The 27518-nt window shown below is 31.6% G+C and overlaps 6 protein-coding genes and 1 long non-coding RNA gene across 15 annotated transcripts in view; 3 read left to right on the forward strand and 4 right to left on the reverse strand.

The window, feature by feature from the left end:
* LOC100647047 overlaps positions 1 to 5385 on the reverse strand; it is a 201296-nt gene extending 195911 nt beyond the window's left edge. For 6 of the 7 annotated variants that reach the window (XR_007225345.1, XM_048409145.1, XM_048409143.1 and 3 more), the window contains exon 1: positions 5104 to 5385. Coding sequence is in view for 5 of the 7 variants with exons in the window: in XM_048409145.1 (XP_048265102.1) it covers positions 5104 to 5237 (134 nt within the window). In the remaining 2 variants the exon portion in view is untranslated. Of the gene's footprint in view, positions 1 to 5099 lie in introns of all 7 variants that reach the window. The other variant, XM_048409147.1, reaches the window with a different exon arrangement.
* A 48-nt stretch (positions 5386 to 5433) lies between these two features.
* On the forward strand, positions 5434 to 11457 carry LOC125385754. Its single transcript, XR_007225354.1, has 3 exons — positions 5434 to 7154; positions 7510 to 7766; positions 11324 to 11457. It is a non-coding gene; the product is annotated as an uncharacterized LOC125385754 (long non-coding RNA).
* On the reverse strand, positions 8036 to 13741 carry LOC100652067. The gene is made up of 3 exons (XM_012319877.3): positions 13081 to 13741; positions 11282 to 11480; positions 8036 to 9563 (listed from the first exon to the last, which is right to left on the reverse strand). The coding sequence occupies exons 2-3, from the start codon at positions 11450 to 11452 to the stop codon at positions 9222 to 9224; spliced, it is 513 nt and encodes a 170-aa protein (XP_012175267.1). The 5' UTR covers positions 11453 to 11480; positions 13081 to 13741; the 3' UTR covers positions 8036 to 9221.
* A 148-nt stretch (positions 13742 to 13889) lies between these two features.
* Positions 13890 to 17377, reverse strand: LOC100651944 (ubiquitin carboxyl-terminal hydrolase 1). The gene is made up of 7 exons (XM_003403217.4): positions 16939 to 17377; positions 16593 to 16772; positions 16239 to 16477; positions 15848 to 16077; positions 15190 to 15743; positions 14919 to 15111; positions 13890 to 14834 (listed from the first exon to the last, which is right to left on the reverse strand). The coding sequence occupies exons 2-7, from the start codon at positions 16759 to 16761 to the stop codon at positions 14273 to 14275; spliced, it is 1947 nt and encodes a 648-aa protein (XP_003403265.1). The 5' UTR covers positions 16762 to 16772; positions 16939 to 17377; the 3' UTR covers positions 13890 to 14272.
* Positions 17378 to 18501: 1124 nt separating this feature from the next.
* On the forward strand, positions 18502 to 19626 carry LOC100651826. Its single transcript, XM_003403216.4, has 3 exons — positions 18502 to 18850; positions 18989 to 19158; positions 19274 to 19626. Exons 1-3 carry the CDS (start codon positions 18674 to 18676, stop codon positions 19506 to 19508), a joined length of 582 nt encoding a protein of 193 aa, XP_003403264.1. The 5' UTR covers positions 18502 to 18673; the 3' UTR covers positions 19509 to 19626.
* Positions 19627 to 19979: 353 nt separating this feature from the next.
* On the forward strand, positions 19980 to 21164 carry LOC100651708 (ribonuclease P protein subunit rpr2). 2 transcript variants are annotated; one of them, XM_003403215.3, is made up of 4 exons: positions 19980 to 20268; positions 20381 to 20442; positions 20514 to 20605; positions 20720 to 21164. In XM_003403215.3, the coding sequence occupies exons 1-4, from the start codon at positions 20265 to 20267 to the stop codon at positions 21015 to 21017; spliced, it is 456 nt and encodes a 151-aa protein (XP_003403263.1). In that variant the 5' UTR covers positions 19980 to 20264; the 3' UTR covers positions 21018 to 21164. The 2 variants fall into 2 exon arrangements, with proteins under 2 accessions (XP_003403263.1, XP_048265109.1); XM_048409152.1 differs by having other exon boundaries at positions 19980 to 20143.
* LOC100651590 (cadherin-87A) overlaps positions 21021 to 27518 on the reverse strand; it is a 513470-nt gene continuing 506972 nt past the window's right edge. For both annotated transcript variants that reach the window (XM_012319874.3, XM_012319875.3), the window contains 17 exons: positions 27295 to 27486; positions 26683 to 26936; positions 26450 to 26582; positions 25993 to 26208; positions 25624 to 25923; positions 25304 to 25548; positions 24935 to 25228; positions 24655 to 24852; positions 24351 to 24573; positions 23720 to 24264; positions 23473 to 23648; positions 23258 to 23393; positions 23064 to 23188; positions 22885 to 22986; positions 22602 to 22815; positions 22400 to 22506; positions 21021 to 22135 (listed from right to left, as the gene is read on the reverse strand). In XM_012319874.3, coding sequence (XP_012175264.1) covers positions 22102 to 22135; positions 22400 to 22506; positions 22602 to 22815; positions 22885 to 22986; positions 23064 to 23188; positions 23258 to 23393; positions 23473 to 23648; positions 23720 to 24264; positions 24351 to 24573; positions 24655 to 24852; positions 24935 to 25228; positions 25304 to 25548; positions 25624 to 25923; positions 25993 to 26208; positions 26450 to 26582; positions 26683 to 26936; positions 27295 to 27486 — 3494 coding nt within the window. In that variant the 3' untranslated portion in view covers positions 21021 to 22101. The remainder of the gene's footprint in view (positions 22136 to 22399; positions 22507 to 22601; positions 22816 to 22884; positions 22987 to 23063; positions 23189 to 23257; positions 23394 to 23472; positions 23649 to 23719; positions 24265 to 24350; positions 24574 to 24654; positions 24853 to 24934; positions 25229 to 25303; positions 25549 to 25623; positions 25924 to 25992; positions 26209 to 26449; positions 26583 to 26682; positions 26937 to 27294; positions 27487 to 27518) is intronic.

A 27518-nucleotide genomic window follows, 5' to 3' on the forward strand; every position in this document is an offset into this window, starting at 1 on the left:
TTACTGATAAAAAGCCAGAAGCAGAGAAAGTGTTACAACCGTCCTTGACCCCGGGTCGACCGTAACACTGCATGGCCACGATAGTAACACACGTTTAACTTTGGAAGATTAAGATACGTATCGATTTAAATTATGATAATGAGCAGAAGAAAAGTAAAACTTGTAATTAATCACTAGCGATCGCAGTTACGACAAATATAAAAGATATTTTGATCGGTGCATGTTCCATGTGCCCGATCTTTACACTCGGTACATCGCACACATTTTTCGTTTAGTTTCCTCGTGCTGCAGGATACTGTCCACGCCAGACGATAGTATTCTTCACCTTCTCACTTACTTTCGGACACTTTCGAGTTTAAATTATAAATCTTGACTAGCGAAACGCTCAAAACTGCCGAGAAACGATCGGAATTACTTGGAAAAAGGCCAGATGAAAGATGGACAAATAGAAAATTAACTACTTGCAAGGGAAATACTTATATTACAATTTTAAGTGAGTAAGGAAAAGTTACTTTGAGGTATCGAAAAGTTATTTTCTTCGCTATGTATATGTTTCTTGCGTATCTATGTGGTTCAACATGGATGGGTGTATTGTATATTTAAAATTGGTGTTAATATCTATGATATGTTTGACATATTTAACGTGAACTATCTTAGTATTCGGACCATTCGAAAATCCTATGAAGTGAAGCTTGAGTATTGGATTCGATTCGATTCGGATTTATGAATACAGATATCCCCCGCGTAAAGGGTATTTTCTTGCAACACGGACTCGCTGTACCAGCTTCGAGAATTGGGAGAATTGGAGAAATCCGTAGAAACAAAGGAAGGTAATGAGAATTTTTAAACGCAAGCACCGTCGTTCCATGTTTCTTAATGGAGCAAGAGTATGAAACTTTTGAATATCGAAATCTTTAATCCACTTTTACTTAGCGGAATATTAATCCTTCGCATTCGAACATTTTGTTAGGAAAGTAGCAACTGCAAGCTTCTCGGATAAAAAGTCGATGGCATTGTTCACATCTAAAATAAATAATATGGATACGTAATACTTGAAATTAATCGTTGATTATTTTAATAAACGCATTTCCCTTAGTATCATAAGAAATGACATATGTACTTTTCCTAACTGTCAGCACCTAACCACCACGTTTGCATTAATTCTCCGTGTGTGTAACGCATTTTCACAACATACGGCATTTTTCCATCTACTTTTTATCTACCGCGTTACACGCCAAATTCCCACACATGTGGAACTTCATCCTATCGCTACCTGTTCCTCGCTCGCTGCACTAGGATATTCCGCTCGAGGCCAGGTCAAAGAAAGAAAACGAGAGATGGAGAGTGGAAGGGATGACGGACGAAGCACAAAAGGTAGAAGAGGACAGGAAAGACACGAACAAGGAAGGATGGGGAATCTACCGCTCGAAGGCAAAGAGATAGGGGGCTAAGGGTAGAGGGTGAAGGGTGGCTGAAAAGAGAAGGTCGAGGAGATAGGGAACGTACTTGTACAAGGATGGAAGAACGCGAGAAGAAAGAAATGGACGGTACGGAGGATGAGAAACGAAATTAGATAAAGAGGGACAACTAGTATAGAAAGGGGTTGAGTAAGAGAGAAGGAAAGGAGAAGGACGAAAAGGAGGGAGAAGACATGAATGAGCTAGCGAACGATCGCTGGAAAATGGACAGAGACGCCTAAAGTTGGTGAAGAGCGAGATGAGGAAGGAGCAACGGGCTGAGGGCCAGAGGAGTAAGAGGGAGAACTCCTGCCAGCTGCAGATCGATAGAACGGAGCTGCGTGATGCTCTCGGCTTTCCACACAGGAAACCGATAGACGCGATGGAACGCCATGAATGAGATACGTGGGTTACGTGATGAACATGCTTCGAGAAAATTACAAGTGTGTACGAAGGCCGGCGTTGTTAATACAAAAAGCGTGTGCCACGTTTCTCGCCGTGAACGAGCAACGTAAAATGAGATTTACCGCGCGGAAAACGTAGTCCGCCGACGAGCTCGTGCTGAAAACTGTTGCACCGCTGATGATCCAAATAATTCTGACGTCACCATGTGCATATACGAAATTGTTGTTTGTTTGGTCGCGAAATCGCGTAATTACTTTTACTTCAACGATTTCTAAAACGCAACCACGTTGCTCCCGCTACGTATTTTCACTTTCTTTCGCGTTTCACGGTTTTACTGGCTCGCTCGTCAAATTTCCGTCGCTAACTAAAAATTACCGCGAGATGTTTTTTCCCGAAATTGTTAGGGTCGATGAGGCTTGCTGCTAGTGTTTTGGGCTCCTCCGATGCCTTTCAAATGAATCAATGAGACTTTCAAAAGCAACATATCACCTTTATTGTATACTATATACAGAAAGAAAAGAGATCAAGGATATGTGTTGAGAATATATACGTAATAGATTTGTTTATACATGTACATGTATATTCTAGTTCTTTTTACGTAATACACGGCGTTTGTATATAAAACTTTTGAATTTTATATACTTTGCTTTACATTAATTTACGTAGAAGGAATAGTCGACTGTTTTTAGTGATCTTACAAGAAGTTTGGAAGACAGAAGATTTTGGAAAACCAACGTAACATATATACATCTTTGTTTCAAGACAGATATGTAATTAAAGAACTATAAATAATATCTTTGTTCACTAAATCAAAGTCCATCTTTCACGTCTCGCAAGAAAAAATTTAATTCTTTCATTAAAAATAATTTTACTTAACAAAAGATCTTTATTTTTCTTCTTGTTAATACTCGACCAGAGATACATTTACCGCTGAAAGAGATTGAATAGAAATAAATATAAAATTCTGCCTCGTAAACTTTACTCTTTAAATAGTTTTTACCATCTGTTAAGTCTTGTATTACCTACAAATTTATGAACCTTGTTATTCAAACACTATTGTTACTAGGATTACTGCTACTAAGATTACTTATAATCTTCCACTTTCTGAAAAGAAGCATAACAAAAGATAACTTTTCGAGTTATTTACCTTTTGACCGAATTTATCTAATCTTAGTATTCTTCTTTCTAAATTTATCATTTACAATCTACAGTACATAAACGTTATCACATATATATATATATAGTAAATTAAGTACGTTGCTGATCAATTGAGTACGTTACAAGTGCCTCGACGTTTAATTTATTTAAAAAAACGTTAGGAGACTTTTTAAAATTCTTACTAATGGCTAAAATATATGTATAAATTTTATGTACAATCTTAAATGCTCTGATCTTCACGTTCAAATACTAAACATAATGCAAGTAACAGCAGATTTATATTTGTCATATTTATTTTATGTAATGGATAGAATAAAATTTTGCATACTTATGTGTATACTTTATTCTCATTTTAGAAACAGCTGAAATTCGGTATGGATTTTGGGAACGGTTGCGATTCACACGACCTATTGTACATGTGAACATATTGATGAAAAATTTATTGATGTTTCAAAAATTTCAGAACAGCTTTTTCACACAAGTCTTTTTTCTTGCGAGAACAGGTAATTGTAAGTTGTTTTATAACAAAAACAGCTACAAAATATGTTTGGCTCATGCACTTTGAAAATTAAATTTCCTGTAGCTAAATATGCTATAACTATTCAAAATTTTACTTTCACATTAATAATACTTTATTAAAAGATTATCTCTCTGCTAATGATTATCATTTGTTACTTACTGTGTTATCTCATAATTTATATAGACTGTCAATGCCGATAGGACACTACTAAATTTCGATATTTGAAAAATAAATGTAATTCATTGCAAAAAAGGTATAATTTGCATATTAATTTATGTTTTCATAAGTACTCACTGTGTGCAACAAGTAATTCTGTAAATAGGAAGTTTTTACAAAATACAGAGCTACATGTATTGTGTATATTTCAATTATATTTCATTTAGTTCGGTTATATTTAATTAAATCTGATTTACTGCATATTAAATTATTTCTAAGATATTATTATCTGCAACGTGAACATTAAAAATCGTTCATGAGTATAAAACGCAAAATCATATTTTATAAATTATTAGGATCTGTTATTTCCATCTTATGATTACTTAATCCTGCGCGCTTCAAATATTACGGCATCGTCAATGTTGACTCTTTAATCGATGAGTAATCGTATGTCTATTGCTTGTATTATATTCACGATTAAAATTATAGCATAGTTCAATATGAATCAACAAACAAATTGTTCATAATGCGAATTCATTCATTCGTTCATACTTTATTAAAAAGACGCAGGTATACGATTATAAGTAAATCAAACGTATGTACGTTATATACGTTTGACGCAATAGGTCTGACGGTGAAACATGCAACAAGGATTAAAGGCCATAGATGCTCCACTCTCTACAGATGCGTCGCACCTCCTATACCGACCTATACAGTGACACAAAAATAAACTCCCTGGATGGAGGCTACAATCAATGACGTCATGTTCGGTCAGAGTTCACCGGTCAGTGACCTCTGCTCGTTCCAGTCACCTGGCAGCAGTAACAAAAGACTCGGCGCAACTGCTCGCGAAACAATATTTCAACTGTACGATCCTTCGTTGGCTATATTTCCGCAGCGTAAACACGCCGCGCCGAGTAGATCAACGATAGAACCACGCGATAGTGCACGCGAAAACCAAATTGATCCACATAGTGAACACCACATTTATACGAAAAACACACATACACATACCCATATATATATGTATATATAAGTGCATGCATCGACTGGCAAACTACCGAATCTCTCTCTATTATTCTGATATTCCCCTCTTTATCGCTCAAATTGCCGCGTCGATATTGTTTTGGACAATCACATTACACAATTAGAACATAACTAACCAGTTTCTTGCATCTACAAACACATTAACCAGCCAAATCAACACGTAACCATCGTACGTTAAATATCAAATTCAATGATTGAGTGATGTTCGATCGTGGATTAATTCAAATGATCGAAAACTCGCGCGATGATGTATGCATATTCAGGTAGAGAAATGTTATCGACCATGAAATCGTGCAGGTGAAAGAAATAAAACAGAAGGGCGGTACGCAGCAGGAACATGACGTTCAACTACTTACTTACTTGCTGTCGACGTTCCCTAGCTGACAAGACGATGACGATTCGTCGCTATCATTGTCATCAGCCTCTTCAGGCAGGGGTTGTGCTGCGGCATGGCTCCTGTCGCCGGTCTCCAGGTCAGCGACGAGAGTATACATCGACGATTTTTAAATAAACGTAGAACGTCGCCTTCTCGACGACATTGTCGTCAATCCCACAGATCAACGTGCAAACCACTTTTCGCGTGTTGTCCCTCGCGTTACACGACAGAAACGTAATCGCCTAGGTCCATGAAGAGGGCCAATTTCGTCCACGAACCCTTATACACCCGATTGCAAGTAGCGCCCTCCCGCCATCAAACTGTCTGATTGTGTACAAATAACGCCGGTGGCACCACCTTGCGCACGAATAACGAAAACTTTCACGAAGTTAGTGATCGATTCATGTAAGTACACTAGTTGCATGGCCTTACAAAAAGACGGTTTTATGCGAAATATAGTGAGAGAATAACTTGATTCGTCAATAATTAGTGCTATAACGATGATGTACTGAAATTATTAATATGAATTAATTTTAAATCATTCAACATAGAAACATATGCAATTGGTGTGTTTGCTTTGTCATTGACCTTAAGTGGAATATAACATATGATTCTTATAGATTCTTATAGATATGTATAAGTATTAAAAATGTGAAAAAGTATAATTGACTTCTAAACGTAATATGTTACTGAATATCTTATTAAATTCAATCGCACATATTCTTATAAGCTCTAATCTTAAATTTCTCATCATGTGAATTGCAGTTATTCCAATAAATAAAGTTTTATTACATACCGTTGCAGAAAAATATGAATAGCAATATCAATATCATGGAATTCCTTGTTATTTAACATCTATAAAATGTTTATCAAAGTCAAAGGAAAACTGATATTGAATGTGTAACACAAATCGCACAGTGATTAACCTATCCCCTTCAAATGTTTTTCAAATTGAGGTCAAAAGTGTATACACATGAGCATTTGGTAACAAATATCAATGAATCTACTATTAGCATTTGGAATGATCTTATCGATATTTAAAATAGACACGGTTAATGTGAAAGCCATCTTACGTACACAGGAACACGAAATGATTAATACATTATGTCAAAATCGAACACAATGTTAAATATGAACAAAAATTAAGTAGCTTTAATCCGTATAATTAATTTTGGTTTATATCTCAATATACTTTACATATCTCAAAATCAAAGACAAATTGACCGATACATTCTGAACGCGCTGACAAAGTTTCTCAATTTGTTCGCGGGATATCTTATGTATCGTATAGAACAGTACGCGTGTAAACATATATTAATTGTTTTCATTAATTATAAATGTGTATTTTATAAAAGTTTGTTGTATTAAACGTAGATTCTATTTAGCTTTATAATATAATTCTATTATGCTGTAAAGATAAAAATGAATAAAATTAATGTTTTTCAAATTTAACAGAACTCAATAACTATACAAAATTTTACTATAAAATGACGTATAAAACAACACTAAAATAATGAAACTCAAAGTAATCGGATCCTAAAAATTTCTATACATTTCTTTGCAATTACATTACTTATAGAACGTATATTGATAAATCTATAATTTTGTAATGTGACTTAAAGTAAAAGTTACATCCTGAACTAACAAGTTTTCCTTGTTTCTTGTTGAAATTCATGAGTAGTTGCATTTGACAGAATTAATTTATCATTAGAACAGGATATAGCTGCATAAAGCATTTCCACATTGCAATCAGAGATTCATTACGAAAAATTGATGCTGAAGGAAAAAAGTCGTGGCCGACAGCTGAAGAAAAATGATTCGTGCACATGCCTCGGCTGGATTAGACCCAATACATGTTTAGAATAGCGCAGCGACCTCCATCGCCTCGCAGGCAAAGAAAATAATCGTTGCTCCAGTTGGATGTGCGCCAGCAAATGTAGCTCCTTTTTAAGTTTGCCCTTCGAGCGTAGCCTTGACTTTCAGGCCGTAAAACGTGTGTATATCTCTACCCGGTATCTTGCACCTGCTTCCCAAGGTATTGTAATGGGAACATCTAGATACAGTTGTTGTATTCGTTCGTGTCTATTCTCTAAAAATACTCGTGAAAATCAATCGATAAATTTCGGTTAAACTCTGTCTTTAGATAACAAACTTCGATAATTATCGCTAATGCAACCATCCCTTTCTAGTGCACATTTGTAAAATTTTCAACGATAAAAACATATCATAAGAACAAGAAATTCTTTCCACATATGAATTAATCCTTTTCTTAGTTGATTATTTCTACGGTTGTATCAATTGTTAGTTTAAATTATTAATAACTCGATTGAAAACAGATGTCGAGTTGAGGCGCAACAGTCTGCTTACCAACCTTTTTATTTTCGAATTAGGTGTGCATGCGAAGAAGCTTTTGATCGTAAGAAAAATTTGGCCCAGCCGTGAAAGGATCTTAATTTATTTACGATACGATGCGCTATGTGCGGCGGAACCGATTATTCCGACACTATACGCATCATTTTGCAGCAGGCCTCCAAGTGTTTTCCCGGACCACACCTTCGCAAAGGGCGTTTTTCGATAATGAATTATACCGACGATGCGTTTCCGCGGAAGGACCATCGTGTACTCCTTTTTATAAATTTCACTAATGGTATTCCAAAAATGATAAGTTATTTACATGTTTAAAAAGATAGTTCACATAGACATGATATGTTTTCTCCAATAACAAAGAATTCTACGTGTATATGATTTATTGAAAGTTATTTCATTCGATACATTTTCATACAAAAATGTTAATAATAATGATTAGTAGTAAAATTGAAAATTAAGAAGTTCTTTTTATTTTACATTTATTTAATAATACTGTGAGATACCAAATGATAAATTAAATTTAGTTAGATACGATCTAATTAATAAAAATTTCATGATTAATATTAAGTATATTTGGTGTCTTTACTTTTGTAATTCAAACGATACAAAGATACGTACATAGATGTATAACACGTCTGAAGAATAAATAGGATTTTGTTAATGTACATGTAAAAAATACGGTGCATTAGTTGCATACGAAATCACACTTAGTTTATATATTATTATATTCAGTTCAATTCATTTTCCTGATTAGAATTGGAAACTTTAAATATTTGTTATAAATACTATAAAGTTTACACTTTACATTATGTTTGATAAAAATCCAGTACAAAAATATCATAATCGTTCTTTCCATATGTAATATTTCGATAAATTAACTCTGTTAGGTATTATAAATTCGATTTTTTAAATATCTTAATTTCATTTGTTTTTCGTGTATGTGTTTCAGTCATCTTTAAGAATATACCTATTCTATTTTTATAAGGGCACTTCTTTAAAGTCTCAATACAGCACTAAATAATGCTAATACAATAAATATAACAAAAATATATTAAAATTATTAATATCGTAATACATCTTCTATATTATAATATAATAATTTTATCATGTCATAAACTAATTTGAATTCTTTAAATTATTGTAGGTTAATGATAGCAAAACTCGATATATCCCTTGATTACATTGTAATTTTAAAGAGGCACGTGTATGTAATAGACTTTAATTTTGAATTGTGTTTCTAATATATATGTACTTATTTTACATTTTCGTGTCAACGGGTAATTTTTCATACATATTGTATATTTAGGCACGTACAATAAATTGCATTCACTCGTATATCATTGCAAATATAATTAAGTATAGGTAGAATCAAACACTTAATACGTATTAATTACTAAATTCTTGTGCTTCGTAGGTGAATATGTGGACGAAACGTATTAAGATTAAAACTGTTTATGATATTAATTATTGAATGACCGCGGCAGCAACGATACATTCAAAAACAAAATTGTTAAAAATTTTCTCACAGAATTAATAATTACTATTTCTTCTGTTTGTTTTGAAATGAACACACATTTATCTGATTGCATATTTTTTAAATACTTCGAATCGAATTCTTTAAATGTTTCATCGTACGATTTTATTTACGATTTTTACGAACTAAAAAGATTTAAAACATCTTCAATCTGTTATCATAGATGCCGTTGCGTTCTTACAGAGATGATGCGGAACATAATTATTTGTCCTTTTTCTCCTCCGAATCGGCTACTTGTTTGATCACGTTCGTGCTTGCGTTTATTTTACCATTAGATTCATCTTTAGAAATTTCGTCATCTTGAATTTCTGTGATACTAGCTTCCTTCTTTTCATCATCTTCCAGAAGATAGTCCCAGTCTTGCGAATTGTCACCGCCATCGCGAATCTTACTTAATTCCCTCTTCAACATTTCCAGACATTCTCTTCGTTCTTTCCATTTCTCCGCTTGCTCAGGATCACACTTGGCATCCCCGCCTTGCATTTCTTGTTCAATCTTTTCTTTTCTTTCGCATTCCAATATGTACTTCTCATAGCCCTCCATCTATACAAAAATGATTATTAATTAATGGTTCACATAACTATAGGTATTTTTAAATAAGCGTGTAAACACTTAAAAGGTAGTAGAATATTTATCCATTTACGCAGAACAATTTTCTTTCAAACGTTTTTTCGTATTGATAAGTGTAGTGAAGATATTAAAGCAATTTCAATTTCGTAAATTACAAAATAATTTTTTTAAAACATTTTTTTAAAAGCCGATGATTCTCATAATAATAGATAAAAAAGGCAAATATCTCGGAAGGTATGAAAAATATAAGAAAATGTCTCGATCGAAAGTGATGGATTGCAGATATTTGTGAAAATTCAGATTTTTTGCGAATATAACTAAAGAAATAGAGGTCGAATAGAGATTTGTTTCATCCTCCAAATATTATAACAACTATTGTATTTTGAATGTTTTATGTATTTCTATATGTTACATGCATTCTATACATTTTTCCACACTGAAATTTTCCATAAATGCAGGACAATCCTTAGTCTAGTTATAAAATATTGAGAGGAACAGATTATACTGACATTTGTTCGACCTTGTGATGATTTTCAACTCCGAATTTATAGATGGCAATATATATTTTTCGTTGCATATTATAACTGCATATTACACTATATATTTTCAACAAAATATTTTTCATCTTTAATTTGAATTATTCTTGGGGATATGAATTTTCAAAATGGACAAGTCAGGATTAACCATAATTACATTACCTCGTTTAAAAAGTATCGTTTACTGAATTAAAGCTCTAGGACATCTGGAGTTATAAAGCGTAGAATTGTTAGGATATGTCGAGATTTAACTGCGGCAATATTGCAGAAAGTAGAGTACAGAGTCGAATATACATATACATACGCATTGAAAATCTCTACATTGAGAAATTAGTCTAAGATTTTAAGTAATAGGGTCCTTTTCAATGCTGTGACATACGTATGAACGTATAATATATTATGTGTATACGCTATTACATAAGTAAGGTATATGGAGGTTCGATCGTGCAGTTTCTATGTGTCTTGGTATTATGCTAATATCCATTATGTTAATGTGTCAAGAATATCTCGTGTGAAAGAAGCAAGCAAAGGTATTCTGAAAACATTCCATGTACAATGAGAAATATACTCTTCCTTTTAAGAAGAATTTTTTTATTCTTTCCTCTCTTGATGTTGATTTAGGGATTTTTAAAATAATTGGAAGATCACATAACCTCAGCACGCTTGATATATTACAACTTTCATCCAAGCACTTCTCATATTTTCCATATATTTCCCATTTTGATACATTTCATACTTTTGAACACATTTGAATACTATCTTTAATTTTTAAAAGGAGAAAGAAAGAAATAATAAAGATAACAGATAATCTGTTCAAATCAACCATTCATCAATGAGTTCCGTTTTATGCAGTTCCAACGTAAAAATTCAAATTTCACTTATGAATCACTCGATCAATGTCCAGAATTCGACAGGTTCATTTATCACCGGTCAGACATGTGAGGCTGAGAACAATGAAACAATGCCCCCTGCTACTCGCTTTGGTTCATAAACAAAGTGTAAAGGTAATTTTACGGAGCTTTAATCAAGGAAAGATGTGATTGCTTATTCAAAAGCTACTGTAATATTATACAAAAACATTTAACCACTTAATCCGCTAACAGATTTAATATATTAATATATTTTACTTGTTAAAAGAGAATAGAAAAATAAAACCTTGTCTTGCAGCATTCGTTGGACATTATTTTGTCTTTTCAGATGGCGTGGTAACCAAAAGCACGCCTGGATGAGTCGTAAGAATATCCAAACGACTCCAGCGAGAGCCAAGTACGAACAAGCGGTGTACACCATGCTTATAAAATCGACCGAGATCTGCTGGTACTTCATACCGATAATTTATTAGTTTTAGCAAAATCTGTAATCACCATATAAATGAAAAACAGATAAGATCATCTCCGAAGTACGAAAATTCGATTAAAACAAATAGGTGAATGACATATGTACGTATATGTATACCTATTCTTATTGACTTAATTTTATCTCGTGTAATATTAAAAGGTGATACTATTTTTATAATATAGTATTTGTTGGTTAAAGTATATATTTGTATTATATATTATATTATATATTACTTATGTCATTATATTAATATATTATATAATATACATATTACACAATATATATAATTATAATATATAAATTATATAAATACTTAATAAATTTATATATATTATATAAATACTTGTATTATATGTGGTATTATATTTGTAGTATATGGTTTTTGCAGTAACCGTATTAAATAAATCAACGTACACAATAACTACTATTATAAATATATTTATAGTGCTCGAACTTGCAACAGTTAATGACCAACATGCTAATAATGTTTTAAATATTTACGATATAATCTCATCACATCACTTTTAATTCTTACGTCGATATCAATAATTATGTTGACTTATACAATGACTATATAAATATCGTATTAAATGTATTTATCACTACGTTGAGCAATGTTAAAAATGTGATATAATACAAATAAGTGAAGTATATCAAGTATACGTGAACAGTGAATTAATAAATTTACGATGCTTACTATATATATTTTGTATCGAACATAACTCTTTAAGAAAGAAAGATATGACACTAATATATAATGTGCAGTGCATGTAATAAACGTCAATGATATTACGACATCCATCTATTATACTTGTCGACGATATACTGTAACTGTATTGATTATGCTTGCTTAGTTTGTTAGAGCGATAAATGTGCACTATGCGTTATGGAGATATTCTATACTATTGTAATGTTCATTAAGCATTTTCCATTTACTATCGCTGGTAATTCTACCAACAATCAACGTTGTTTTGCGTCTTTTTTTTGACTGATTCCAACTGATTGCCTTTTTTTGTTCAAGTGAATGATTTCTATATCCATAGTGTTTCACATCGAAATACGTACATTCAATGAAATTCTTATATGTTACACTCACCATGTCATTATACAAATTGACGTTAAATTGTTATTGTTGAATAAAATGCAGGTACGCAGTTTACTCGCACGTTATGCAAATAAAGAAAAGCATTATTTCAAATATTAACTATGTATATAACTAATAAAAGAATATAAAGTTATTAAAACGGTAATAATAACAGTAAAAATTGACTTTTCTTACAACACTTTCTTCTTTGTATTCTAATATTTATATAAATGATTAATTTAAAAAAACAGACAGTTTTGGTAATCAAATAATTATCTTAAATAGTAATTACTTATTAACGTTACCGATTTCAATATTATGCAAATACAATGTCTTCCTGCAAGTTTTAATGTTTTACAATCTATCGTATTTAACAATGAATATAACACGAATATAAAAAATATATATTCACACTATAACGTATACATAAATGTTCTACTTTCGTTTAAATTCTGCTTATTTGTAGCGCGTAAATTTGATTTCGTTTAAAAACGGTAAAATTTGTATATAACTCTATATACGACTGACTTACCTTTTCTTTAAAGAAACGATGCAATCATGTCCAAGTAGGAAAACTTTTTATATAAAAAAAAGGCGGACAGTTAAATGTATTTGTAACGCGAGTCGAAAGTAGAAGAAACGACAATACGTCAGGCTGGCAGGTGAAACACGACTATTCACTACTGACCCCTATCGAAATAATCGATATATGTATATAGCCACGTATGATTAAACTGACATCCTGACGTTTTACAAATATGTATTTCAACGTAAACAGGACATTTTACGCAATTAATAATTCACTGTTCTTTGCTCTATTTCATTCTGTTATTGTTTAACAACAATCGCTTAACTCCGACATCTTTAAATTACTTCTTGGACGTATAAATATTTATTACAAACTATGTGTCATAGTGATTGATTTTCGCACATTTAACAGTGATTATGTATATAATAATTGAACTTAAATTAGAACGATTTCAAACGCAAACATCTTCGGCAAAAAATCTGGAATTATCTTTTTTTTTTTTATTTAGGAAATAAAAGTATAAAAATTATACGTTTAAAGAAATATATTTATAATTTAATTTAAAAATATAAAAGGAATATATTATTAATTTACTAGCATAAATACTTTTTTGTTTTTACCATTCTCATAAATAAAACATAAGATAAGATAATATGTGTTGTAGATAGTACATGAAAAAAATAATATGGTTAATAAAAATATATATGATAATAGTATCTAGAATATAAGCTTATTTAATTATTGTAAATATCATTTTTGTACTTCCATTTACATTGGAAAGTACCCAAAGCTGAAAAGAATAGGGAATTAAATCAAGAATACACACTTTTATTTTTACAGAAACAACTTAAAAATAAAACGCCCCATGTCCCAGTTAACATTAATCATCTAAATACAAATTGACACTTTGTGGTATTAATAGCAAGATTTGAGTACCATTATCGCGTAGAGTGGAGAATTTATTGCATATCATTTAACTATCAAATTCTAACGCTTAACATGATTTTAATACATAATTTATTTTCTACGAAATTATACACATTCACCTAAACCTGATATAGTACGTACAGAGTAAACAGATGTGGAATGTGTGTGACAGCGCAGTCATTAACAGGGAGGAACAAGACCCATTGCACTCTTAGTGTTTGAATACTTGATATACGCATGTTTTTTACGTTTTTAAAGAAAAAAATATTTACGTCATAGATCTTACATAGAATAGGAGGTAAGGAGTGGCGGAATTTCGTGGATTTGGCGCTAATTTATCTTCTAACTCTCGTAATGGAATTACATGTACTGCTTCGTCATCACATTCCAGCCATGTGCTAGTATGTTTATGACGTCGAATACCACAACAATCCATACTACGACAACCAAACCGAATTAATTGTTCCTTAGATTCACTAGCACTTGGTTTACTTCTAAAGTATTTGAATATACCGGATGTTTTGTCTGATGAAGACGAGTTTGTGTTTGTGCTGCTGCTACTACCCTGACCAGAAGTTTGTCGTTTACTACCTCGATCGCATTGAAAATATTCTGCGAATGCAGATTCATCAGGTAAACGAGTATAAGCGACATAATGACCAGCTGTCATTGTCGCACCCTGGTGCATAATTACAGAATATAACTTATATACATGTCGTGACTCTGATCTGCCACTTGTAGTTCCCCGTGTTTGATCATTATTGCATTCTTCGCAAAAACATTGTAACGTTAACGGTGTTGGCATATGATTATTAATTTTTTCCATTGACCTAATGCAATATATATCTTTATATGAAATATGGAAATCTTCTTTCTTCATTGTAATAAATAAAAGTTAAAAAACTGAATCTTACCCTGCTGCGGTAGAAAATCTTTTCAACTGCAATATAAGTAGCCTTGGTAAAGATGGAAAACACACAGCTCTGCGAGCTTCATTATAACGAAGACAACGAGCGCACCAATATTTATCTCTACCCCAAAGAAGTTCGCTAGTAACTACTGCACGTTTGTATACTTCACTACTATCCATTGGTCTTACTTCTTTATCTGCAAATAAATATATCTACAGTATATTTCTGATCGTTATTCGTTACTTAATATTGGATAATCATTAATATCACCTACCTTTTTCACTTGATCTGTCTATATCAATAGGCACACATATATCGCAAAATGTTTCCTTTCGTTCTGTAACATGCTCACACTCTAGACATGTAGTCCGCAAAAGGCTAACTCCTTCAAAATCTTCAGAAATAAAACACTTTTTGCTTTCTAGTCTATGACTATTTATCTCTCCATTAGTTTCCGGAAATTCAGCATGACCATTTTCATATTTCATACAGTACTTCATATAATATTTCATATGCTCATATGGTCTAGAAGATACTGATACACCATTTAGATTCGATTGTACAAGACAAGATGAACTTCCCCTTGTCGTTATCTTTTTCTTTTTCCTAGATTTACGAATGCTTCTTTTGTTGGAATTACTACCTTCTGATTGTACATCTGTTAAATGTTCTGTAGAGAAGTCTGATAATCCATCGTTATTTTGTCCAAACTGACTTTCTCTATGCCTGACCAACAATTGGAATGTTTCCCTGATGTTATCTAGTAAACACACTAAAAGTTCATGAGCATCTTGCTGTTGATTTCCTTCGAAGATAGGATTCACATCTCTGTAAAAAGATATACATGCATCATTGTTTTTAATGTAATATTCATATTTCATAATATTCATAATATATTAATTATAATATTCTATTGTTAATATTATATTTACCTAAGAGCTTGCAAAAATGCATCTGGTTGATACGGTTCACTGTTTTCTCTTGCTTCAGATGCACGTAATGCCATGAACAATTCATGTAACTTCTCAGTAGCTATTTGTATTCTATGTTTGTTACTATCTCCAGTAGGTCCAGCCAAAGCTAATAGGTCTTTACTGCTCCAACTCCTGCTGCCACTCGATGTAAGTGACACACCAGTTCTTCCCAAAGATGATGACTTTATCTAATATAAAAAATATATAATATATTTTTCCATTTTATTTTTATGTAAAAATATAACAAAGCATTCTTTCTTTTAATTAAAGAATTAGCATCAACATCTCAGTCGCTAATGACGTGCACTGCTGGAACAAAATCTATTGTTTTAAATAAAATACAACTTACTTTTGTTTGAAGTTGTTTATCATTTAAATTAGACAAATCGGTGGCCAAATGATGCAAATTATGTAGGAAGGATGGTGCAAATCGTAACGTATATATCACACTGTTCAAAAAACATGTATTTCCTAAATTACATAAAGTAGCTATTCTTAATCCTTCTGTACCACTATTCGATACATCATAACTTCCATCTTGGTGATTGCTCAATTGGTTGCGATAACCATTCAACATTTTGATTGTACCTTCATAATTAATGAACATTATAAAAAAACGTTAAATCATATATGTTTGATATAATCATATATAATGAATATTCAATATAATATAAAAGTTTATATAATAATGAAGTTTACGTACTATGTGTATAGGTATCTCTGTTTAAAAGGCTCTCCCTCTCTGAAATCTGAGGAGCCTGAGAAATGTTGTTAGAAATTGTACGTGCACGACCAGAAAGGGATAAGCAAAGTTTCTTCCTAGGAGGAACTGAACGTTTATCCGCATCTTCTTCTGTTTCTAATACTGTCATTTTTTGTTAACCTGGAATTACAATCAACTATATAGTTGTCCATTTACATAAATTGCATTTAAATTATAAATTTGCTTTTACAGAGGTCATTTAAATTCCATTTTACTTTGCACTAATTACTTTAATTTATATCGTATAAATAAAAACCTATATATAATTTAAAACCTATGTACTTACGTATTATTTAGTAAGGAAGTCATGGAACAAATGAGTTTGTTATTAACCTTAGTTAATCGAAAAAATCTGTATGACAATTAAACCACAAAATGTTCTTTGAATTACACGAACTACATTTCTACTGCTGTCAGGCGAAACACTTTTTTACAATGTTATAGTAGCCATTATGCGTTGTGCCTAATGTCATATATTCATGAACCGCGTTCATGTGTGGTTACAATTTCACATTTATGTAGCTTTTTCTATACTATGCACATGTCGTCATTAATGTTCCCCTAGAATCCGTTACGAGCGTTTGCGTCTGAAAATGGACGTTGGTGCGATTATGACATAAGTGCATATTCAGTAGGTCAAAAGTAGTCTCTCGCTAGTTAAAATGTGGATAAATTTAAAAATACTTTGTTGTTATATACTTCGATATTAGTAACTGATTATTATATTTTTTCTTTTATTATGATTATAAAAAAGAAGTATTGATTATTATAGATATACAACACAGACAATTTTACTATTCAATTTTGTACGATTTTAATATATCTAACGTACATATTTAACGAAATCTTTTTATTATAGTATGATTACTAAATACTAGTGTAATTTTAAGCACGCACGGTTTAAATTTATTTCTTCTGTATAATTTTATCTATTATTTTTCATCCATATATAATTGTTTCAGTAACTATATTTTATTGCAATATGCCTCCTTTTTCATTTTTTACTTATTTTCTGTGTATTAAATAAGCAAATATTATCAGTTACATCTATACTAAGAAGTATTTTTTTGTAATGTACAGTATAAAGAATTTATCCCTTTCTTACAATTTTTAAAACTCGAGTTTTTAAATGTCACTTAGAGAAGATTTCAAGTAGCTATTATGTAATTTTAATAATTGAGGAATCTTAAACGTAATAAATTAAAGTAAAAAAAAACCGGTATAAAAGATTCGACAGATTTATCAAACCGAATATACATACATATGCATATGTTATATATATGTATATCAAAACAATAAACCATAATTTTTATTCAAATTTTATTCAACAGTATTGTATTAAACTTTTATGTAATAGTGGTAGTATTATTATTTCCCAACATATATAATTTATTTTCATATAAGGATAAGAATTCAATTTAATATTGTCTCATTAACTTTCCATAGTTTGTTTCCTGCGAAAATTAAATTTTGATGGTTTTTTTTAATAAGTATCATAGATTTTGAATTACATTATTTAATTCGTTAATAGTTAATACTTAATAATTGTATTATATGACATATGGTATATTAGTAAAAAATGTCGATGGGATTCAATCCAATAAAATGGTATTAAAAGCGCTATCATTAATGACATGGAAATATGCAATTAAACTTTATGCAAATTTTACTTCTGAGCATACACATACGTATAATTTAATATAATATATTATTAAAAACATTAAAAACAGTGTTTTGTAAAAAACATGTTCAAATATAAATTTTTCGAAATTTATTGAATAGGAATATATTTTAATTTAACAACCTTTGCATTTATCTGCTTAATTATAACATATAGTAAATAAAAACAATATAATATTAATATAAAAAGGGATAGTTACTTACGCAGAGAATTTTATATTTTATGTTGGCAAAAGTGTATACGGTTACATATTTAAAAAACGCTTACGTAGCTGTGTATACAGTCATTCAAAATAATTAACTTGTAAAATAGCAGATAAATTTGATACAATTTTTGCTCAATGCGTCCAAGTAATTTTGGAAAACTGAGAGTTCAAGCTCGACAAATTGATGACGGTATTGAAAAATTAAATACAACATGGAAACTTCCACACGTTCTAATCGGACGTTTTGCAGAATGTACTGCAGAATCAGATTTTTATACCGAAGCTATGTGGAATGTTATAAAGAATACACAGGTTTGTGTCACATAAATCATTTTATTTCTTTAAATTATTTCTACCATTTAATTAATGTTTTGTTATTTAATGTTTCTTAAAAATTTATATTGCTACTGATACTATTTAATATTTTCTTTATGCACTAAAAAATATCAGAATGGAATAGAACAAACTTTGTCAGAAATGAAAGAAGGTTCAATTCATATGGAAGAATTTCTCCAAGAAACTAAGGCACAATATGAAAGCTTAAAAGAGCAATGCGATAATTTGGAGACTGTTTTTGAAGAGTATGGTTATCACTACGATGAAAATAATGTCTTGGAAGAGTCAGTATTTAATTTGTAATATTTTAAGTAGAAATTATTATTTTTTAATAATTTCATAGATTCATTAATCAATTCATAATAATTATTATTTTAATATCTTATCTAAATTATATAGATCAAATGCTAACAGTACAAGGAGCCCTGATCAAAACTCAGTTGAAGAAACAGAAAACTTAAAAGTTGAATTTACTCCTAATCTTAGTTGGAAATGTAAAGTAAAAGAAAATGGATTATCATCAGCATGTAAAGATAATTATAAGTCATATATGCTTATGACAGCTTTAACTAATAGTTCAACATCAGTTTCTGATCATAGTCACAAGGATTACTATGATAATGATAAGGAATGATGACTATACACAAGAATAATGTATGCATTTCAGAAAGAGAATGTCTATAAGTACCAACTCTTTCTAAACATTTGTATATTGTATATTATATTGAGAAAATGAAACTTTCGAAATTGTATATTGTTTGTTTCACATTATTATTATTAATCATTAAAGTCAAAATTGAATTATTTTAAGATAATATTGTTTTTATATCGTATCTCAAATATAAGATAATAATAAAATGTATAAGTACAACTATACACTGAAATACTCATTGACACTATTTTTTTTAGAATTTTTAACTTTGTAGGTAATTCAATAACTAAAAGTATACTAGATTTTATATTAAATATCCTAACTTTGTTGCCATATGTTATGACACAAAAACAAAGTAAAGAAAACTTAATTTAAAAAAAAGATCAAATTTTTATTTGTATCAATTTGTGTGTATGTATATATATATATATATCAATTTTGCAATAAAGTACCATAATTCACTTATAGTTTATTTTAATAGACAGTGTAGTTGTGTGAATAACTTTATCTAATTTTATAATACTTGAAAGTTTTATTTGAAACTTTTAAATATAATTTTGCTTTAGTAACGATGTATAGGTCTAATAATATATTACATGTTTGACAATCTAAATGATGTAAGTCATAAGTAACCGTAAACAATACAACATAACCTATTTTACTAAACCATTTTCTTCTTCAAAGTATTTCTTTACGAACAAAGTTTTAAGATACGTAACTTTAATTTTTATAAAAAGTATGGGTTAGTATAAAATATAATATATTATATATTTTCAAATATATTTGTAATATTAAGTGTTATATATATTTACACACTTTTCTATTATATTTATTTTCTATTTTATAATTATTAGATACAAATACAAAACTATGCCAAGGTAAAGATATTTTTGAAAGGATGAATTATTTGTATCAGGTAATAATAATCTTGAATAACTTTTTATACTATAAATTAAAGTGAAAATATTAATAAGAAATTGTTCATAGGCAAGTTACCTAATGGCATTGAAAAATAGAGTAGCAGCATCATATTATGGAAATATAATGGTTGGTTGTGCAAAAAAATCAGTTTTAAGAATGTGAGTTTAAAAAATTTAAATGACCATAATATATCTATCTAGTTATAATCGTAAATAAGCTTCTATAAAATATGTAAGTAAGATTTATATATATATAAAATTTTTCTTTTTAAGAGAATCAGATATTAAAAGGACAATTTGTAAATGTTGTCAATCACCACTTATACCTGGTGAAACTGCAAGGGTGCGATTAGTGTCAAAACCGGTAAAAAGTGTGAAGTGGACATGTTTAACATGCTTAAGTGTTAAAAGATATCCCACAAAAAAAGGATATAAATTATGGATTGAACAACCTAATTCGGTAGTTCAAATTTTCAATTATGCACCAAAATCATTAGATAATAAGTCTAATATTGAGATAAAAAAACAGAATTTGGATAAAGGAAAACATATGGATACTGAAAAGAGTTAAATGTACACAGATTTGAATATTTATTTCCACATGATGTGAGATGTGATGAATGTTGACATACGAATATTTTTTTTTATCCATGACTTATACATAAAATATGTTACAATAAATTTATAATCAATAAACAGATACTTTTACTAACTGGAATATTCATAACCATCTAGTAATATTGTGATACTGATATTAGTTTTACATTAAATGTTTATAGACATAACATGATCATAGTTAAGTTATTGTTTTTCGGGTATATGATACTGTACGATTAGAGCCGTTCGCAACAAATTCCATAGACCCCAATGCACATATGTTTCGTTGAGGACGGTTTAGGCGATGAAAAGCGATGTGGTCTTCGCAAATAGCGCGAGATGATTATGTTGTTACATAACATTGAAATTTGATGCGAACGTCTCCATTTAACTAGCTATGATATGACTATATCCGCCCATCGCCAATGAGTTATACAAAATCTCAAATGTAGGATAACCGTCACGTATATACGCGGGCGTAATCAAATCACAGATTAATCGGATAAAAATCAGTCATTTAAACCTAACTTAAATAAATATAACATATATTGCAAATTAATAGTTGTACATGAACTTATGACATATGTTGATATTTCGACTGAATTGTTTTTCTAATTACAAATACTTTTAACATTATGAGCTTGTTCTTTTTTTTTAACATTTAGAACATTTTGTTGTATTAACGCCATGATATGACATTAAGTGACTCATTTGTTCATATAGAAGATAATGACACTATAAGTACGTTCCTTCCTTTTGTTTTTACGTGTAAAACGTACATAAGTTATATAAATACTAAACTAGTGAGGAATTAATCAGAAAACTGCGCTGGACGGAGTCTACACATTCATTTATATACATATATCTGTCGTGCCAAGCTTCGGTCATTAAACTATTTCACAGTATCTATTTTCTAGCAATTTTGATTTTTCTAACAGTGAACCTAACAATTAGTTAGTTAGGACCATAGGTTGGCAACGCACACATATATACATGCACACACCAGCTACAGGGAAATATTTATTCCAGTAATATTGACTGTTGTTCGTCGTTACTCTTCATCTTGAATTCTTCACTGCTGAAGAGTTCGAACTGAAATAGCAAAAGGTGCACAGTCAGAGTAGATTTTCCTGTGTAATTCGGGATAATTTTTGTGCTCTCCTTGTACACGCGTCTACTCGCAGACAAACCTAACGATATTATCCGATTATTGTCGAAAAGGTGTGTGCATGCGAGTGTAATTTCGGAAAGGCGCGTGCAACAGTTAGAGCCGTGGTTAGAGAGGTACAACGTATAGTGATAAAGTTATATTACTGATTAAAAAAGGGATTGGCGTAAAACTTAATTTATACTAGCCCTGAAACAAACTGGGGTTGACCATCACGATCAAGTGTAAATTGAGGCATTACATTCGAGGATGGCTGAAATGTTGATCCTTGAAAACCCATGGCTGATTCGTAAAGCTAAAATAAAATGTATAATATAATTAAATTTGTTTCTTTTTGAATATATAATAGTTTATCTAATGTTAAAGAATATAATGGCTTTCTTGATATACATTATGGTTTCCTGGAAGCGTTGTATAATCTGGTGTTGTTGGACGGTGCCTGTTCGTAGGCAGTGGTCGCTGAATAGTAGCATAAGTGTTATCTTGAGATGTATCACCCATCCCAACACTTACACCACTTCCTCGTCTCTCTGTACCTAAGCCACCTTCAGGTTCACTGAATACTTGCATTGTTAATTCTTGTTCCTCGTATAATTTGAGTTTTCTAAAAAATTATTATTATATAAATATGTTATATGAATGTATCTTTAACAAAAGATATATCTTTACTCACTGTTCGATCCACAAAGGATTTTCTGTAGTATTTAACTCGTCAATAATTTGTTTCTTTATTAAACCATCCTTCTTCCTTATATCATTTGGCACAGTGATTACCCTAAAATATCATGTAATATAATATATTTGATGTTTTTCATATTAAAATGAGAAAATGTATATTTGTTTAACATTTACCAGTGTCGTAAACAACAACAAACTACTATTACAGTAACTGCACCAACTAATAAAACTACCAGTAAGGCTATTAAAGCCGCTAACGCAGGATCGAATGGTTCTTCTTGTACTCCTGCATAAGCAGGCTGAAAAATTATATTAGTTAACACAATGTTAATATCTTATTTATAGTTTGAAATGCAAGAAATACTTACCACAACATTTTCAATGGCAAAACCAGCATAATAATCTTTCAAGAAGTCATATTTTGCATCAATAACTTTAAGTACTTGTGGAATGGGAGCAATAGTTTGGGTTTTTGGTTCTACTACGTGTAAATACATGTCACACCTATAGGTTGCATTCAAATGTTACGTTCTTGAAAAAGTACAAATTAATTTAGAGAAAGTTTCAAATATTCTTTTCTTACCATTCTCTACGAATATGACCTGATGCATCTACATGGTATCGAATTTCATCAACAACAACTCTGCTTTGAGTTGCATTTGATAATTCTGACACAATTTCATCACGTTCACGATTTACTTCTTCGGGAGATTTTGACAAAATAACTCTAATTAATTGTGAAGCTTCGAATACCCAGACCTTTGTCAACATAAAAGATAAGTAATTAAGGAGTTAAAAGTGTACAAATACTCACGTATAAAATAACTTACATGAACTCTAGTCATAGCATATCTTTCTGGAATAGCAGTTTCTTTTGCTATAACTTCAACAATGAACCTGTCCTGGTTGTACTCAGCCATATAACCACTTGTGACAAGTTTACCATCTTGTGTTACATTGAAAGGACTTGGAACTATAGAACCACTAGGTTTCTCTGATCCATATTTGTAGAGGTTTGCACTGGCAACGTAGTAATGCAGCGTACCGTTATCTCCAACATCTAAGTCTGACGCTGTTACTTTTGTTACAAAATCATTCACATTTGCCATTGAATTAACACCCGCATAGTAATCGTTACGTTCGAATATCGGTAAGTTATCATTTTCGTCTAAAATAGTTATGGTAACATTTACGTGTCCATGGTCTGTATTGTGCATTAGTGGACGTCCTGCATCTACGGGGCTTATATAGATATCAGGATCATTGGAAGCCAGTATCGATAAGACATATTTGTCTCGAGATTCACGATCGAATGATTTATTTGCGTATATGCTACCATCAGATTTGTCCATGTAAAACGCATAATTTTCGTTTCCTGAAAAATATTCCCATTTACATAAATTTGTACCTGTATTTACTAATAGCATAATTTCACAAATTGCTTAGTAGAACATTATTTACCAGCCTCTATGTAATAGTAAACCTTTGCATGTCTGCCTTCGTCTTTATCTTCCGCAGTTACTTTTCCCACAAAGTAATCTTTCGGGCGATTTTCTGATATATAAAAATGATATTCATCGTAAAATTGTGGCGTGTTGTCGTTCGTATCAACTAATTGTACAGTAAGCAGTCGTAATGTTTCATATGCCGTAGGGGTACCGTGATCGGCAGCTACCAGAACAAGCTGAAATAATATTAAAGTTAACGTTATTATTTTTGAAGTCAATTGTTGTAAAAAGCTTTTGGATACGTGAATGGAATTTACCTCAAATTTGCTTTTTACTTCTCGATCAAGAATAATCTTCGATCTTAGTTCACCTGTTTCTTGATCTATTGAAAATTCTTCTGTTTCTTGAGTATTTCGATTTCCAACCTTTAAGTGATAACTTACGCGTCCGTTTTCTCCAGGATCTCTATCGATTGCTTTTACCGTCAATATTAAGTAATTTAATACACCAGTATTCTAAAAAAATGTTGTTCGTTATTACACTCGTGTAATCATCTAAATGACGAATACTTTATCGATAATCTATTTTTACACTAACTTCGGGTACTTCAACAGTAGCGTTCGTTAATTCGGGTAGAACAAATTGAGGTTTGTGTTGATTTACTGATGTTACTCGTATATCAACGGTACAGTTGTCTGAATGTGGTCCACTACCCGCACCATCTCTTGCCTCCACTTCAATTCTGTATGAGCCAGCTCTTCCAAGAAGTGCTGCTCCGGGGTATAGAATGCCTGTTTCACGATTTAAAGAAAATGACTCGTTTTCATTCCCATGAATTATGGTATACCAAACTTCTCCGTTGATCCCTTCATCATGATCCATAGCTATGACCTTACAATGAATATATAATATGTCAGTTTTTTAGCTTTATCATTCTGTAAGTTCAAACAGACAAGGTATAATTACTTGTAAAATCGGTGCAGGTGGATTTACTGGCAGATTTTCAGCAACTGAAGCTCTATAACTATGTTGTGTAAATATTGGTCGATTGTCATTAACGTCGATAAGTTTTACAAGTACTGGAACGGTGGTACTTCGACGTGAATTTATATGAGCACCATCGCTAGCCATTACTGTTATGGTGATATTTGGCGTCATTTCTCTATCGAGAACGGTTGCGCCACCAACAGTAATTTCTCCCGTTTCGTGGCCTGTAATTTATATAAATAGATGTTTGTCCATAAAATATTGGTTCGATTAATTTTGAATGAAAAGATTTCACTTACCGATATTAAAGTCAGCAGCGTGATCACCTATAAGACTATAACTAATTTCTCCAAACGGACCTTCATCTCCATCTGTCGCTTTCACGGTAGTAACATGTGTGCCTGGTGGCGAGTTTTCTTTCACAGACGCATTATACAATTCCTTCTCGAATTTAGGATCTTGATCATTAACATTTATTACAGTGACGATTACTTTGGCTGTTGTGGATAACTGCGGTACTCCAGAATCATACGCAACCACTGTGAACTCCAGTTGCTTCGTTTCTTCGTAATCAATAACTTGGCTGGTTCGTACAATTCCTGCAATATGCGTAACGTTTATTGTACTTCCCATATTTTCCACTTAGTTGTAACGCGATTATAACGAACCTGTGACGTTGTCTATATTGAAATAGGGACTTGGTGGTATAATTCCGTATCCTGCTATATTACTATCTGCGTCTACCGCTGTAAATGCTCCCACAACAGCACCAGTTGGCTGTTCTTCTTGCATTTCTATCAAATATCGTGGATTTTCTCTCGTCCATGGTTTCAAGAATTCCGGCGCCATGTGATTCACGTCAATGATCGTGACTACTAAGGTGCCTAATTATAAACAAGAAGATCCATTAAATAATTACAGACAAGTATCATTTTGACCGTAAGAACCTCAACACGACTAAAACATCTTGTAATAATAAAACAAAAAACCTAGAAAGTTATATTTTTCTTGTTTCGGTAACGCAATAGCAGTAGTAAATTATCATTTGTCGTAACTCGTGGCTATATATCCGGACAGTACTATCCTATGAACTTTACGATACTATATTTCCTTAGCACGTAATACCTCTGCCTTGTTGTAATGTGGGTGCCGTTGTATCACTGACAACGACAGTGATGCTCACAGTAGCTGCGATATCACGGTCCAATGGTCTAACGACGGAAACTTGACCGGTTGCTCGATCAACAGCGAAAAAGTCCTGCGGATATACCGATTAATATACAAGTTGTTTTACAATCTTATTGACTAATTTTGTATGATCATCTTATATGATTATCAGACAAAACATCAGATTATACCTTGAACGATTTACTGTCGTTGACCTGTTGACCATTTCTATCGATCGCCGTAATTGGCTCTGAAATGGCGAAGTTCAATGCTTCCAAGTTGGCACTGTCTGGATCTGTAGCTTTTAACGTCGTGAAGACGGTGCCAATGGGCGTGTCTTCCGTAACTTCGGCTCTTTGGGTTTCTGGCGTGAAATAGGGCGCTTTATCGTTGCTATTTTCAACGTTTATCATCAACGTCGTTGTTCCGGTTAAGCTAGGCGTTCCTAATAAGAAAAAGATCACGATGAAACGTACACTAAACGTTATGACGCGGTCGTATGATAAACGTTAGACTCGCGGATATTTATGCAAATTCATATTTTTATGAAGATAATTAAACGGACAACTAGCAGGAACTTGGCAGAGATTTGTTTCATCCGCCAAATATTATAGCAAATATCGCATTTGAATATTTTATACGTACATTTTTATATATTACGTGTATTTTACTCATTCATTTCGTTTTAAAATTCCCAGATATGCATAAGAATCTGCAGTCTAGTTATAAGTAAAATGTATAAACTAAAGAACATAAAACAGTGACATGACAGATTTTATCTAAATAAAACCATTTTCATATACCTTTATCGAATGCTATTACTTCTACATGGTATGTATTTTTATTGTCGTAATCCAACTTCCTAAACACTGTTACAACGCCTGTCGTTTCATTCATAGTAAAGTCATCGAAAGCTCCCTTCTGTATTCTGTAAACGAGTTCCGCATTTATTCCCGTGTCAGCATCGGTCGCTGTAACTTCCTCCACAACGGTCCCTGAAATGTATGAAATTAGAAGATCCAATCGC

This window comes from Bombus terrestris, chromosome 10, assembly GCF_910591885.1.
Source record: "Bombus terrestris chromosome 10, iyBomTerr1.2, whole genome shotgun sequence".
NCBI classification, from domain to species: domain Eukaryota; kingdom Metazoa; phylum Arthropoda; class Insecta; order Hymenoptera; family Apidae; genus Bombus; species Bombus terrestris.

Bases quoted from the DNA above. Each gene is read 5' to 3' on its own strand.
- LOC100652067 (XM_012319877.3), bottom strand. From the start codon at position 11,452: ATGAAGTACCAGCAGATCTCGGTCGATTTTATAAGCATGGTGTACACC. The intron at 9,564-11,281 runs GTTTTATTTTTC...ATTTTTGTATAG, and splicing joins AACGAATGCTGCAAGACAAG to ATGGAGGGCTATGAGAAGTA.
- LOC100651944 (XM_003403217.4), bottom strand. From the start codon at position 16,761: ATGACAGTATTAGAAACAGAAGAAGATGCGGATAAACGTTCAGTTCCT. The intron at 16,478-16,592 runs GTACGTAAACTT...TTAATTATGAAG, and splicing joins CAGAGATACCTATACACATA to GTACAATCAAAATGTTGAAT. The intron at 14,835-14,918 runs GTAAGATTCAGT...ATATTGCATTAG, and splicing joins AGATTTTCTACCGCAGCAGG to GTCAATGGAAAAAATTAATA.
- LOC100651826 (XM_003403216.4), top strand. From the start codon at position 18,674: ATGCGTCCAAGTAATTTTGGAAAACTGAGAGTTCAAGCTCGACAAATT. The intron at 18,851-18,988 runs GTTTGTGTCACA...AAAAAATATCAG, and splicing joins ATGTTATAAAGAATACACAG to AATGGAATAGAACAAACTTT. The intron at 19,159-19,273 runs GTCAGTATTTAA...TAAATTATATAG, and splicing joins GAAAATAATGTCTTGGAAGA to ATCAAATGCTAACAGTACAA.
- LOC100651708 (XM_003403215.3), top strand. The intron at 20,443-20,513 runs GTAATAATAATC...AATTGTTCATAG, and splicing joins GGATGAATTATTTGTATCAG to GCAAGTTACCTAATGGCATT. The intron at 20,606-20,719 runs GTGAGTTTAAAA...TTTCTTTTTAAG, and splicing joins AAAAAATCAGTTTTAAGAAT to AGAATCAGATATTAAAAGGA.